Source organism: Heloderma suspectum, chromosome 2 (genome assembly GCF_057233095.1).
Source record: "Heloderma suspectum isolate Gila_16-S chromosome 2, 16-S_ref, whole genome shotgun sequence".
Lineage (NCBI taxonomy): Eukaryota > Metazoa > Chordata > Lepidosauria > Squamata > Helodermatidae > Heloderma > Heloderma suspectum.
The window spans coordinates 136,888,642-136,905,096 of record NC_139459.1 but is presented as its reverse complement, the minus strand read 5'-3'; the positions used below and the strand labels follow the sequence as shown (position 1 = coordinate 136,905,096).

The following is a 16,455-nucleotide window of genomic DNA, read 5'->3' as shown; positions in this document are numbered from 1 at the left end:
GGCTCTTCAAGGTGCCATCCCCCCCATGTTCTTTAACATCTATAAGAAGCCACTGAATGAGGTCATCCAGGGATTTGGAGTGAGGTGTCATCAATATGCTGATGACACCCAGTTTTGTTTCTGTGTGTCTTCTGAATCAGGTTAGACCGTGGAGGTGCTGAACTGCTGTCTGGACTTGGTAATGGGATGGATGAGGGCCAATAAACTGGAACTGAATCCAGACAAGATTCAAGACAAGGGGGCCCTGTGGGTTGGTGGTTCTGAGGTCTTGGAAGTTGGTGTTCAACTTGTTCTGGGTGAGATTGTGCTCCCCCTAAAGGAGCAGGTGTGCAGCTTGGGGTGCTTCCTGATCCAGTATTGTTACTAGAGTCACAAGTGGCCATGGTGGCTGTCAAGGGCTCCTTGGAGGCCTCTCTCAGTCTAATCCAGTAGCCAAGTCCAGACACAGACAAAGGGATTCTTTTCAAAGCTTTATTCCTCTTTTACAACTTAACAACTCTACCGGTAGCAACTAGATATGAGCAGCAGAATACCTATGCCCTAAGTTGGAACAGTTGGTCCCCGTTTGAAAGGGAATTACTGGCAGACCCCTGAACTTAAGGACTAGGGAGAGTCCCTCCCCTTTTCCCTTGGATCCTCTGGGCGCAGCCGTTGTTTGCGCGCCAACTGGGCACTATGCTTCCTTTCTGCGCCCTCCATTTGGCGCCGCTCTCTGCGTCGGCGTCATGTGTCCATCAAGTCTACTTCCCACGCTCTGTCACTCCCTGGACTGCTATCTAAGCTAGGAATGCTGGTGGGAGGAATCTCCATCAGCTGTTGGCCCTGGGAAAAAGGAGCGCGCTCCTCTCCCAGGAGCGACTGCTCTTCCTCAGAATCAGAACTACTCTGGGATTCTATGGGCTCAGTGTCCACCCTGACAGTGGCTTGGAGGACCTTTTTACCAGCATTGGCTGGTTCAGCAGCTGTGGCCTTTCCTGGATAGGGATAGCTTTGCCACAGTGATTCATGCTCTGGTAACATGCAGGTTGGGTTATTGTAATGCGTTATATGTGGGGCTGCCCTTAAAAACAGTTCGGAAGCTTCAACATGTGCAAAATTAATCAGCCATTATTCTTAATTGGTATATCATGATGAAGTCATATTACACCACTTCTTAATTCTTACATTGGGTCTGTATTAGCTACTGAGTCCAATTCAAGGTGCTGGTATCACTTTTAAAACCCTAAACAGCTTGAGGCCCAAATACCTGAAGGATGCCTCCTCCCATACTATTCCACCCTGGGATTAAGATCTTCAGAGGAGACCCTTCTCCAAGTACCATCAGTGGGAGAAATACACTATGCATTTACAAAGGAGAGGGCCTTCTCTGTGGTGGCACCCCGACTTGAGGATGATAAAGGGGTTACAATTGATACTGACTTTGATTCCTTTTCGGTGCCAAATTAAGATGTTCCTTTTTTGCCCTGGCATTTCAACATTTTAGAACATTAACATTTTAATATTTTAATTTAATGTAATTTAAAAAAATTAGTTGATTTGTGTGTGTGGGGGGTTGTTTGCTGGTTGAAAAATTGTTGTTGCTTTTTTGCCTTTTAATTTGTAATTGTATGGTTTTATATTGGATTTGTTTATTTTTAACTGTGGTGTGCACCACTCTGGGATCCCTAGTGGATGAAGGGTAAACATGATAATATTGAAAACTTTTGAAATTGTAAAATTTGTGATTGGGGGGGGGGGTTGTGCTTCCCTATTAAATCAACATTTGTTTTAAAAGCATACAAACCATAGCACAAAATCTACTTCCTGGGGTGGGGTGGAGGAGCAGGTCACTCATGTAAAAAGAAGTGGGAATCTTTGTAATCTCCTTGACTCTCACAGTTCAAAATTATTTGATCAATAAACATCTGTAATCATCATTAACCACTGTACACATTTCTGGGAGCATTTTTACATGAGCGATTTATTGCACGCTCATGATTGGCCACTCACGGAGGTTTGTGAGTCCTCTGCATGATATCGTGAACCTCCAGGATGTCTCCTGCCCTTTCCCCCCTTTATCCCGCTTTCAAAAAGATTGGGATAAAGCAACAAGGGATGTCAATCTGTTCTATTGGCTAATGATGGTAAAGGGTTATTACCACAGCGCCATCTAGTGGCTGTAAAATGAAACATATAGAAACATAGAACATACGGAGGAAGGACTTTCCTAGATTCAAACCATGTGTCTGCCTGTGTAAAGGAGCTGCTCGTAATCCTGCAAAAAATCCAGAAGCAGAAGTCCCAGTAACGGTGAGGGATAAAAAGCCCGGTGTGGAGAAGCCCTGGGAAACAGAAGCAATATTTCACATTATATTCCCAAAACAATACCCAGATTGGCCCAGCACGAGGTCACTTTTCCAAGGCATGTTCAGTGGGACATAACTTACCTAGTATGTATTAACAGCCTAGTCACATTATAAAGGAAGTTCTTATTGAATATGAATGACATGAAAGCAACTTGTGAGCTCCCTATCACCTTTTTCATTTTTACTTATCTACTTTCTTGCACAACAACCTAATATATGCATATTTTTCAAATGAATTTATCCATTCACAAACAGGCAATGGATGTCCACAACCAGTGGATGTTTAGAGACAGTTCTCATCTGTATGTCCTTTCTTGAAAATGAATACTTACAGAATTTGTACAGATATATCTATGTAATGAATTCTCAGACTCTCTCCTACAGTTCTTGTGCATATTTAAATAGACCTTCTTACTAGAGAGCTCTTCAGATTGTTTAGTTTCTGTCACTGAAATCCTCTCCCTGTCCCCAAACAGGGAAAACATATTGAAAACCTTGTACTGTTAGTACCACACCCCACTGAGAATGCATTGTGTTAATCGTTTAACCAAACTAGAATGCTGGAGGGGGTGCCAAGAAAAGGGTTCATTTTATCATATCTGGCAGGAATGTGAAATTGTACTAAATGTTTTGGACAATGTATGTATGTACGTATGTATGTGCATATGTATATATTTATTTTACTTCTATACTGCCCAGTAGCTGAAGCTCTTTGGGAAGTTCATAAACTTTGTCTCCTGACCCCAAATTGGCTCTATTATTATTAGTTGATGGTCCACAAAAGGACCTGCTTCACAAAAAAAGTGTCATATTGCATTAGTAGCATGTTGAATATGTCAAAGAGTGTAGCACATAGCCCTGTCAGAAAAGTTAACGTATCAGCTCAGATCCTCAGAAGAACAGATTGAAGCAGATTTGTTTTATACAACATGATAGCCTTTTATTCAATAGGTCAGTGATGGTGCCTGTCAAACCCACCCACCACACATACCAGTTCTTCTGGAATGAGTTATTGGGAAAGCTCGCAGTTGTATCCCATATTCAGGTCATCCTGCATTCAGCCCTTCTATTTCTGTTTAAGAAGATTTGTTTTCTATTTCTTTTTCTCTTTGTATCAATACACTGAAATAATTTTAAAAGAATCCCCACATCACATTTTTTAAAAATAATCCTTTGCTTTTAAGCTCAATCAGCTTGTCAAATTAGAGTTGCAAAGAAACTTGAGAGTAAGTATGGAACAAGTGGAGTTCAAAGCTGGCTTGCGGCTGACCTGTTTGCAGCGCTGTTTGCCATTGCTCTCTGTCTTTTACTTTGCGGCAGCTTATAAAGAAAGGGAAATCTTCCTTATTCCTGCCAAAGCTAAAGCTGGGGGGAAAACATCCCACTTTGGTATTCGCAGTACAGTTATGACAAATGCATGGCCTGTGTTCTGAGTGTTAAGGGAAATGTAAAAACATGTCTAGTTGTTGTGAATGCTCACATGGTGATTTGTTGGCTTGATTCTTCAGGTCGTGATTTGGCAAGCACAACCCTCCCTGGATACCCTCCGCACGTCCCCCCTGCTGGACAGGGCAGCTACTCTGCTCCAACGCTGACAGGGATGGTGCCTGGTGAGTTTTCATAAAAAAAAAGAAAAGAAGCAGCAGTCTTTTAACAGCAAAGCCAAGTAGTTCCTTTGTGCTCCTTTTCCATGCCAGCAAGCAGAGTTAGTTATGGTGCTGAAAGAAAGAAGAAATGTAAAAAAGGCAAATTAAACAACCACTTTTCTCTCCAACTCTGTCATTTTGCCTGTGATGCTGATCTATAACTCAGCTAAGCTACTTGAGTTCAAGCTGATTTAGCTCTGTTTGAAGTTAGTGGGAGACTTAAATCTGGGCACATTGGCTGAACTGGAATTGTGAATTGGAGAGTATGAGAACTGATTCAGTCAAAACATGTAGGAAAGGAAGGGTCTATCCTTGCTGCATGACTGTTGGATACACATGATAAAATACATAAGGTTACTCTCAGAGTTACCTCGCTTCCTGCACTTTTGTCATGTGAATCATTTTAATTAACTTAGCTATAAGCATTTCTCACAGTTGCGTCTGTGGAATCTCACACTTTGAAATTACGCTGCTTAATATGGGTGTCTGCAAATGATCTCATCCAAGGCTTTTCACACATGAGATCTTAGCCATTAATGTCCCCAGTGAATCACCTAATGTTCCCTGATGTTCACCTTTGGTCTTTATTATATCTTCTTTAAAAGAAGTCAACCATTTTCCAGTCTGTTTTTCTCACAGCGTTGTCAGGCTGGGTATTGTCATTGGAAGTGCCCTCTGCCAGGTGCAGGGCTTTCAAATGTTTCTGAAGTTGGGTAGAGTTGAAAAAGTTTTTAGCATCCTTTTTTTTTAAAGACATTCAGCACCTTCTATTACCAGACCTTAATAATTCATGCAGATGGAATTGGGCAGATATCAACTGATGATATTAGATATTAGATGCTGGTCCCTCGTTTAGAGGCACCACCCCTATTCATACACACACACACACCCCTAAACACCCATTCACACCCTCCATTCATATGCACACAGATACACCTTTCACACACATGCATACATACACACCTAAACAGCCATTCTCGCGCACACACGCATACACACGCGCAGACACACGTGCAGATACACACCATGCATACACACACAGATACACCTTTCACACACACCCTAAACACCCATTCGCACGCACGCACATGCACATGCATACCCATACACCTACACATCCCATACACACACACACACACACACACAACACACACACACACACACACACACAGCCAGAGCAGCTCCCTCTTATTTCTGCAGTAGCAAAGAGGGAACTGCTAATTCAAGAATTGAACTCCAAGGTGTCCATGCTGGCTTCCTTGGGAGCCACTTCTACAAGGTGCTCCAGGAGCATGAAGCCTTGCTGAGAAGGGTGGGAGCTTTGGAGAGGGGGCAGGTCTTTGAAGAGGGGAAGGGGCTTCCACAAGCCAGGTGGGGAGGCATTGTGAGCCAAATCTGGCCTGCAAGCTGGGATTTTCCCACCCTTGTCCTAGTTGTTGTTCAGTGACTGGTCGTTTCTACTTTTAATAACATTCCACTCCTCTGTGACATTGTAAAGTGCCTTTGAAACTTTCCTGGGTTTTAAAAATAGTTGGCCATCCAACTCCACCATCCAGCATGGTGGAGTGCTGTTAAGGTGTTAAAACCAAAAGAGGCATTTGGAGTTAGTCATGTACAAGTTGGACCTGCAGAAAAATGTTGCAATGTGGAATGTTCCTGTTTAGAGTTCCAGACAGTCAGCCATGCCCTTTTCCAAGACACTGCATTCCATTCCCCCTTCTCAACAGTTTACCATCTGACGGTCCCGGCCCCCCACCTAATAGTCAGCATTCCATGTCCACTGAGCATACTAATTTCTCATTTGGGCTGTTTTTGGATTCTTCCAGATAGGTGTTTGTTTGTTTTTTTAAGAGTTTTTGTGCTTCTGCAGCTTGGGGTTTCCCTGAGCCTTGATACCTCCCTCTTGTGTGTGGATGATGCCATATTGGCAACATAAGGATCCACACTCAGATATGAGTTTGTGATTAGTATATAGGATTTCTCTGAACTGTAACCAATTATTTTTTGCATTGAGAGAACCACCCATCCTTATTTAAAACCCTGAATGGAGTGATCAGATTTGTCAATGAATTACAGGTCTGCAGCCCATTGTCCTTGGAAAATTTGGATAGAGTATTCAGAGGACAAAAATAGTGTACTATTTCAAAAAACTTAAGATGAACTATAGTGATTCAGTTTAGTGATTCAGTTTAGTGATTCAGACTCTATTGTTCTGATTTCTGTACATAACAGACTCCTTTTTTAACAACATGCATCCACATAGATTATGTTCCATGTTTCCTTCAATTCTTCCATTAACAACAACCTTCTGGTCTAGAAAGGTGAAGGTTATCTGCAGTTCTTGTTAAGCCCTCCTGCTCTTTTAAACTAGGTTTTGCTAACTAGCATCCCAAATAATTTCTTGATCCTCTCTTGTGGCTTATCATTTGGAGGGCCAGTTTCAGAGGCCTCTTATGAATGCATGCAGTCTTTTATGATTTGGCTCTGAAACAGCCAACAGATCAGCTTTATTACGCACACACATCAGTGTTTGTACTCTGATATGACTGAATTATTCTGTCCTGACATTTATACAAGGAGAATTCATTTCACCAGTTCTCAGAGACTCACTTCTAGACATACTGATCTCTGGTAATAATTTTCAGAGCATATGCAAAAAAAGTGGTTATGATAAATCCTTTAATAATTAGCCATGAATTATGGCTATAATTAACTAACATAGGAGGAAGAAATACAAGGTAAGAAATGAGTAAGGAAGTTTTTGGTTCATGTTTTTTGACACTGTAGTACACTACAGCCTGGTCTTATTCTGAAACGTGCTGCAGTGGGCAGCTGTTGATACATACACTACAGCTTTTCAGCTTGTTTACTATTCACCAGAGGAGAGGAGTCATAATGCATGTGCTAGGTAACTTGAAAGCAGGATTTGTATCAAGCAGGTCAGAATTGGGAGGCAGCTGGCTTGGAACCAGATGTGTGCCATAGCCAGGTGATGAGAAGCTAGATTAGTATTGAAAACTTTTGATAGAAACCCCCCCCCCCATGTCCAAAATATAACACATAAGCTAAAACAAGTAGCCATGACATTGATCTGGTGTACATTATCAAGAGCTGATGGGCATCATGGCATCTTCATGGGCCAATGGTGCCATTTCAGATGTTTTCTCATTGCTGTGGAGGCCATAGGAAAGCTTTTACTCATGACAATGCTGCAAGAGTGTTATTGTATGCACAGTCCCTGCTGTGTGTTGTAGCTGTATGCCAGCACTGCATTCTTCTGGCAGCAGTGGTGCTGGCATGCAGCCATTACACAGGCTAAGAACTGTGCATTCTATCAGGATTTCTCAAACATTGCTCTCCTGAATGTACCATTGCCATGAGTAATGTACCATTGCCATTCCTGCTGCCTCCGTTCAGGATCAGAATGTCTAAATTGTCTAAATTGTCCCTCTAAGGCATATAATCAGGAAAGAATATGAAATGTGTAGTGTGATCCAATAAGCAGAGAGTTTAGTATGCTATACATACTACATGAATCTGAATTAGTACATGAACTATAAAACTATACATCAGTGGCTAGGCAGCTCATAGTACCAAGACTGGATTTAGAGTACCTACTTCAAATTATACTCGGGCTTGTATCATTACATATGTGCCTCTAAATGTATATGTATTTGTGGGGATTTCTCTCATTTAAGGTACTCCATATTAGATTTCCTAACTGGATGATAGAGTGGACCTATTATAGACAATCAGGAACAGGGTTTTTTTGTCTGCTCAATTACTTGTTGGGATTTGTGCTAAGCCTCTGGACAGATGACAGCTTCCTTTTTGTTTTGCTTCACACTCAGGATGTAGGCAGAGAATATATGTTACTTCTGTGTAGTTTAGCTGCTCCCACGAAAAGGCTCCCCATGGTTCGCTCTCATGGTTGGCTGTATCACTGGGAGCCCTGTGCTTTCTAAAGGAAAAGTGAGATGCAAGTATAACAAATAAATGAATTTCCCTGATTCCAGAAAGGCAAGCAGGGCTATTGGAAATATTTCTGATGTTGTTTGGATGGCAAACAACAGGGAATGTCTGTCTCTGTCTTCCTCTGCCTGTGAGCTTCCTAGGGCTTCTAGCAGGCCACTTTTGGAGACAGAAGGATCCTCTAGCTGATTCAGCATTGACAATTCTTGTAAGTAATTTGAAATAGTGCATCTAACATGAGTTGCCTAGATCATGTGGATGCTTCCCGTTCTAGCTCTGCACTTCCACCGGAGCCTCTGCTGCTGGCATGGAAAGTAGCAACGTGGTTAGTACTTTTATGTACTATCTTTGTGACTGTGGGAGGCATCCTCAGGAAAACAGTTCTGCAGTAGCAGCTATGTTTTAGAGGTAACATAGAAACTGGGTCTAAGGCTGATTCACACTTAATGGCAGTAGCATAAAAGGTGATTTCATAGCTCCTCCCATAACATGTTCATGAAGGAACCAAATGGGCAGGGAAAATCAACTATGTGATTCATTCCTGTGTGAACATTGGTTGTGTGTGTACGGTGTGTGTGTGTGACATGTGGATGGAAAAGAACCATGTCTTTGGCTCCACCTACATAGTTCCTTCATCCACACGTTATTGAAGCATTGTGGTATGAAGCTTCAGGAAAGCAAACTCCTTACTGTTGCCTCCAAGTGTGAACTGGCCCTTTGTTATCTTCATACAGGGAAGAATGTTTGCATCGATTGCATACAGATCCAACAAGCCATTGTCTATCATTGGTTTACTCCTTTCTGTTCTTGCAGTACATTATATCTTAGAAGATGTGGGTTGAGCTGTATGGTGTTGGTGCATGGATTAATGTGTGGTATAGATGTGGGTTAATTTATGGATGATTCTTCCTTAAAGCCAGGGAGTAGCTTTAGTTAATCTTCAGATCACTTTCAGGCCTGGTATTCTATTCTCCGCAATTCCTTTTTTTTTTTTTTTTTGACACAAACTGTCAAACCATTTCATGGATGGATATGTAAAAGCATGAGTTCTATTACAGGTTAACAAGGTTTGAGGATGCATTTTTTATGGAATCACTGAATATGTCCCACAGAAATGTTCCACATTTTGTATGCTTTTTGCCTTTTACTGTGAACACAGAAGGCAAGAATGGTCAAAGAGATTAATTCAATGAACCATAAAGAACAAAGCAATAGATTTGCCTCTGCACATCAGTTATGCTAGTAGTTCCATCAGAATACATAGATGGGATAAGTTGTCTTTAAAACATAGAATGTGTAGCAGAAGAGATAACAAGGATAGGAATGCTGCGCTCTAAACCATCGGTTTTCAGACTATGTTCTGAGGAAATCTAGTGGTCCTTGAAAGCTTATCATGGGTTCCTAGAAGACTTGTAATAGTGGAAAGTTTTTCCATTGTTGCTGACATTACCTTGCAACTCACTCCAAAAAAGAAAAGAAAAAAGGCAAGGGATTGGGGACATTCTAAAAGCTTCACCACATGAGGCTAAAATCCTTACTGGGGCTTCTGTTTCTGGATTCTTTGCAGGATTAAGATCAATTCCTTTACATGGGCAGACATATGCTTTGAATTGGGGAATTCCTTTCTTGGCAAGTTCTATATGTTTCATTTTACAGCCACTAGATGGTGCTGTGGTTATAGCGCAGCTCCGTAATTACACACAGCTGATATCAGATTAATGTTCCTTATCGGGTTATCTCCAATCTTTTAAAAAATGAAATAAAAATCAGAAAGCATGGGAGACGCCTTGGAAGTTGATGATGTCATGTAAAGGACCCACAAACTTCTGTGAGTGACCAATCATGAGTGTGCAATAAAAGCCTCATGTAGAAATACTCTGACACACTGGCTTAGAGTACCCCACCCAGATAATGACAGCACACCTTAGAATGCTTTCCAAAATATCCTGCAAAATACAAGTGGTCTACTCCATGACACATGAATAGGGGTTGCTTAACAGAAACTGACTAGGAAAGTGTTCCTTGAGGACAGATATAAACTGCTCCACTGAATTAGACCCCATTCACTAGTGCTATTGTTTGGGAATCAAGCTGCAGTTCTGAAAAGTAGCTCACCCTATAAACATAGGTTCATGTATTCCTTTTGTACATTTTGTGCAAAAGGTGCATATATTTATCATGCTAACATCATCCATTTTGTTGGTGGGAGAACTGGAGAAAAGTTGAATGATCAGTCAGTGACAAAATATCCAATAGGCAAAGCGACAGGCCTGTTCAGACAACATTTCCATGTAGAATGTACATCTGAAAGGCAGGTTTACCGTTTAACGTCTACGCCTGCTTGCCCCACCTACATGTTCGTCGTTACTCCTGAGTCCTGAATAGAGCCTACATGTGTACAGACTTTTGTAGATACGTTGTTTGTTTGAAAATTTATATGCTGATTTTCAGACGTAAAACTCTCACAATAAATAAAGAAAATATACTGGGTTGGATCCAGGATCTGTCTTTCATGGACAGAAAGGCTCTGCTCATGGAAGGTGTCCCTGCCAGATTTTCAGGGATCTGCCCTCCCCCTGCACCACAGCTCACCCCATTCCAACCCTCTGTGTAGCATTTTCAGGAGGCTGGAGGGGGCTGTTGTGGGGAGAAGGGAGTGGTAAAATCTGCTTCCACCAGCCCAGTTGCAAAATCTGGATCTAATCCAATAGTACCAACTGTTTATATGTTGTTAGATATGATGTCTGAATAGAGCTTATGTCCTATTACACCAGAATAATTTTTCATAGTACCTACTAATAGAGTATCAACTGTGTTGTCAGTGTATTTCCTGTAGGATTAGCATATTGAAATTGGAGAGCAAGCACATTAATGATACCATTATTTTAAGTTGGCTTGGTTTTAAAAAACAAGTTTAAGCCTTGTCCACACCTATGGTCAATCTTGTAAATAGACATAGGTATTGCAGAATATGCCAATAGTCCTCAGGTGTTTGTATTCTTTTGTATTTTGATATGTTTTATTACTGTTCACTGTTCAGGAATTTTTTCCGATGTAGAGCAGTTTATAAATGTTGTAAGTAAAATAGATATACATACATAAAATAAAATAAATACAGTATAGTAAGATAAAATCAGAAAGTAAAAAAATCAAGAAATAACTATTAAACAGCCTGAAAACAACTAGGTGCAATCCTTTGCATGTCTACTCAGAAGTAAGCCCCATTGAGTTTAATGGTGCTTACTCATAGGTAAGTATGTGTAAAATTGCAGCCTACATTACTAATCTTACTAACTACTGAACCAGGGGCTTAAGAAGAGTTAACTCTGTGCTGCCAATAGATATAGGGTCTGGATTCTATTTTTACCATTTTTCTTCTACATAAATGCTTTCATCTGCTGTTTACAGCTTCTGAGAAACATGATAACAGGTTTTTTATGTGAAATGAAAGTATATATTTGGTAGGATTCAGCCACAGTTAGTTATGTTTAAGGCTGTAATCCTATACCCATTTTCGTGGGAGTGAGCTCCATTATATTCAGTGGGATTTAATTTTTGAGTAGTCATGCATAAGATTACACTGTTTGTACCCTTGATTTCAATGGAAGAATTAAATAATTCTTTGTATGGGTTAGCATGTTAGACTAGGACTGAGGAGAGCAAAGTTCAAATTCCAATTCAGCCATGACACTCACTTTGTGACCTTGGACCAGTCACTCTCTCAGCTGAATCTACCTCACAGAATTGTTGTGAAAATATAATTCAGACTGGGGGAACTCCATGTATGCTGCTCTAAGCTCCTTGGAGAAAGGACAGACTCTAAATACATACATAAATGGATGGAACTTCACTGTGTTTAACTTTGACAGATTCATGCTCATAGTTTGTCCTTTTAGTAAATGTATATGACTGAAATAGGATTAAGCTACTTTTTCCAGTTATTTTGATATGCTCGCAGTAATTATAGCAGATAGTTTTCATGCACCTCCCACTGGCGAGAGCAAGTAGAATTCTCTGTTTGCAGCACAGCGAATGGTGGGAGAGGGGAGATAGCAGTGGGACACTGGAGGAGAAGCACAGCAAGAAAAGATGCAATATATGTTGCATAATTGTATAATTATTTAAAGTTCAGTTCTCATTACTGATTAATTGAAACAGTATTAATACATACATATTAGCTGCAGAGTTTTTCTAAACAATGTAGTTTATAGAGCACCATTACTGTTCAGCTTCTTATCTGTGCTGCAGACCACAGATTTGATACTGTGCTTCAAGATATAAAGACAGACTGGAATTTCTAAAATGTTTTAAGGCAGCTACTCTGCTTTAACATTCCTGGTGAAAACAACACCGTCAAAATCACTGTTGTTATTTCTTACATTCATAACCCACTTTTCCACAAAGATCTGCCCAAAGTGATTAACAAACACTTAAAAAATACAAAGCGGTAAATCAGATTAAAAACACAATATCAGAATTCCAACTGAATCAATAATACAATAATGAGGCAATATAATTAGATTAAACTAATTTTAAGACAGCAGATCACTATGGATTGAATGCCTGTCTGAACAAACAGAAAGGGGATCTCATGATTGAGTTTCCAAAGTTTTGCAGCTACCACCAAAAAAGCCCTGTCCCATACACCTCCAAGTTGAACCTCCAGTTGTGACAGGACAAAGAGCAAGACCGTTGCAGTTAGTTTTAGGCTGGCTACTTTGGTTTTATGCGCTGATAAGATTTTATTATTTGCTGCTGGTTTTGTCTTGGTTTTATTCTCTGCTGTTTTATTTTTTGTTTTCATGTTTGTATTTTATGTTTTTAATGCATTGTACACTGACCAGAGAGCCTGGGTTATTGGGCGGTTTAAAAGTACAGTAAATAAATATGAATCAATTACTCAATAAACCATTAATAATAATTTGGGAGAAGGTGGTTCTTGAAGTATCCTGATCCCAGGCCATGTAAGGACTTTAAAAGTTAATACCAGCACTTTAAATCGGGCCTGGAAACAAATAGGCAACCAGCTGGTAGCTGGTATAAATTGGAGGTATATGGTCCCATCACCAGGCTCCAGTCAACATTCTTGCAGCTACATTTTGAAGCAGTTGCACTTTCCAAACTGTCTTTAAAAGCAGTCTCATATAGAGACCATTGCAGTAATCCAGCCTGAATGTGTAAGTAGGACATTAGCAACTAAAAAGAGAGGAAGAGCTGGATGTTTTCTCCATAGTGATACACCCAAACCCCAACCTCTGGGTGATCTTACCCAGACGTTTCATGTAGATGGAACCTTGTGGCACCCCACACAACAAACGGCCATGGTACAGAACAACTGTCTCCCTCTCCCAGTGCATTGACTGACCAGGAACAATCAGAACCACTGAGGTGCATTGACTTCCCAGCTCCATCCCAACAAGGCAACCTGGAAGGATATCATGGTCAGTGGTACAGAGTACATCTGAGAAGTGTGGGAGAATCAATAGGGTCACACTACCATCCATATTCTAGCAACATTTTAGACCTGTCTAACAATATAACAAAAGTTCTGGTGCCCCTGAAAAGGAAACTGAGAACAACACAGGGGAGACATGTTCCCAGTTTTGATTGCTTAATAAAATGTTTTGATTTCTTGATAAAATTGGAAAAATATTTCACATTTTCCTTTAATATTTTTTAAATTATTGCATCAAACATAATTTTAAGGTACCATTTATGTGAATAGTGGGGAAGATATAGTAGATTCCTAGAATTTTGAAGCACTTGTACCTTGGATTTTTTGTTGGGGAAATGGGAGCCAATAGGTCTAGAGCAGGAGAATGTGTCCTCTTGGATTCTAATCTCACTGAGAAGCAAGAGACAGGACATGATATATGGATAAAGTGTGTACAAATAATAAATTAGCACAGTTCAATTCAGACTTGAGTATTTTATTATACCTAGGGCTAAGTAGAGAGTTAGGGCCCTTTCCCACATTACATAAGTTAGGTATACATCTAAGATGATTTCAAAGAATGTACTTAAAATATAGAGTGTGACTGAGCTTCCTACAGTTTTCTGACCCATCAAGAGTCAGAAATTAATAAATTTACATGAATGTGTCCAGTATGAAGAGTGAACTGTATATTTTACTGTTGGTTTCCAAAGAAATGTGATACTTCATGATGACAGCAACAGCAAAGCCGGATATTGCTCACAGCATTTTCCATGTTCTTTAATGTTACTGCCCTTCAGTCAGCAGCGACTGAACAGCTTTAGTAGAGCTCCCTGTTGTTTTAATATGTATTATTTAAGCACAGTCCCCATAGTGGGTGCTCTGTGTATACATGCAAACGCTCAGTTCACACTCTCTCACACTGGACACAAACACTATCCATTGCCATTTCTGTCAAAGTACTACGTATGCATTCTGTGTCTCGTAGGATCACACCATGCAGGTTGCTTTCTAGATGTTACTTTTGATGAAGGAATGACATGTGCAAAAGTAAAATGTTTTGACTAGTTGTTACTTTAGTTTGGAAACTTTCTAGGCATCTATCTTGCCTTGCCCAGAGGGCTTGTACTGTCTTGTAATTGAATTGGAATAAGCTTATGCTTAAATAATCATGCTTGTTCATTTAAATATTTGTTCTGGTTCTTGTATTGGAAAAGCTCAGACAATGGCCCCTGTTACCCTCTGGATTTTTTTTTTTTTTTATTTCACTTGCACCTTCTTCCCTTCCCTGGGGGTTGAGGTTTTGGCCTCATCCCTCATGCTTTGCCTTTCACTCGACTGTCATTCTCATTGTCCTCTCGGGGCTCTAAACAGAGGGTGACAGGAAAGGATAGACCGTCCGGGATAGTGATGCTGAAAATATAGTCATTAATGGGACTCTGGAAACCCAGATGTCCTTTCTGAACATTGGTAATTTGTTTTTAATGAAAAACCATGCAGTGACCCTGAACAAATGAATTTCCTTTATAAGAAGTCTATGTGTGCAATTACCCGACTAAAGGGATCTGAAAATGATCAAATTCAAACCTAGGGTTCACTTAAAAATACAGTAGATACATTCTAATACCCTTTTGTTTGAGTTTCTGGGTCGCAAGCACAAAGCATTCAAAAGGCCACATAGTAACACGTGTACAGTTGCAGGGTTTTAAGGAAGAAAAATTTTGTGCTTGATAATAGCAATCAAGGAAAAGAATTGCTTTCATGGTTAGATTTGTTCTGTTGAGAAACTCCAAGAATTTTCACATGAGGCTTAAAACAGTGGGTGCTTCCAGACAAGGCATTTATTATGAAATCACCCTGTCTAATTCATGGAATCTTACATGGAGACCATACGTCATTCAGTTGTAAACCTCCTGTGTTTTCCCATTGCTGCTTCTGTCTTTTTTCCTACCAAAGAAAATCTGTTAAGGAGGAAAAGATGGAATAGCTGCACAATGCCTTCTGATTCGTAGTGCTGGGAAACACCCAGTTCTTGCTTCAAAGGGTTTCTAATGCGAATAGAAAATGTATGTTAGCTAGAAAGCTCATTCAAATTACAAATGCTTCTCTTCTGCGTTAACAATGATCAGAGTGTTCACATAAATAGAGCGAGAGAGGCAATTTAAGCCTACAACCTGGTTAAACCTGCAAAGATATATAGACCTGGTTCACAGGTAAACAACCCAGGGAAAGGCAGGGTTCACACAACATGACAAGCCAGAGTACAGGTTGAGTGTGGGTTGTTGTTGAACCATGGATTGTTGTTGAATTGTGGGTTACTATGTTGTGTGAACCCAGCTGCACTAACAAACCATAGTTTGTTAACCACAAACAACCCACGAAGAGAACCCATGGTTTGTTGTTGTGTTGTGAACTGAGGGTTGTTTGTGGTTAACAAACATGGTTTGTTAGCATGGTTAGTTCACACAACACAACAACCCATGGTTCAACAACAACTCTTGGTTCAATGGCAACCCACACTCAACCCATACTCAGACCATACTCTGGCTTGTCATGTTGTGTGAACCAGGTCTATGGGTTGTTGCCTTACCCAGAGTTTATGCATGATTTGTCTGCCAGACGATTGCGCAAAGCACATATCGCTTTTTTCAATTCCTCAGTTGTTCGATTCCTTCCTCCCTCGCCTGCTCCGTCCCTGTATCCCAAATGCCTTTGCGGCACTGTAGTACTGGTGTGTAGACTGGCTGTTCTTGTCTTTTTACCACTCTTGTCTGCTGCCTCTGTAGCCTCGTGAAAAGACCCATGAACAACCAATGGTTCTGGGTTCACATGTAACAACCCAGAGTTAAAAAACCCCCAGAATTCATACCCCAACCACAAACCATGGGTTCTCTTCATGGGTTTTTCACGGTTAACAACCTATAGTTAACCCATAGTTCCAGGTTCACATGTAACAACAACCCAGGATTCAACAACCCATACTCAACCCATACTTGTCTTTACATGCAAACCAGGTCATATTCTCAACTCTCAAGCTACTTCCAGAAAAGAAACTAAG

General features: G+C 40.5%; 1 protein-coding gene across 2 annotated transcripts in view; it reads left to right on the top strand.

Annotated features, from left to right (window-relative positions):
* Positions 1-16,455, top strand: part of PAX5 (paired box 5) — a 318,326-nt gene that overhangs the window by 241,415 nt on the left and 60,456 nt on the right. For both annotated transcript variants that reach the window (XM_084834904.1, XM_084834905.1), the window contains exon 8: positions 3,854-3,955. In XM_084834904.1, coding sequence (XP_084691030.1) covers positions 3,854-3,955 — 102 coding nt within the window. The remainder of the gene's footprint in view (positions 1-3,853; positions 3,956-16,455) is intronic.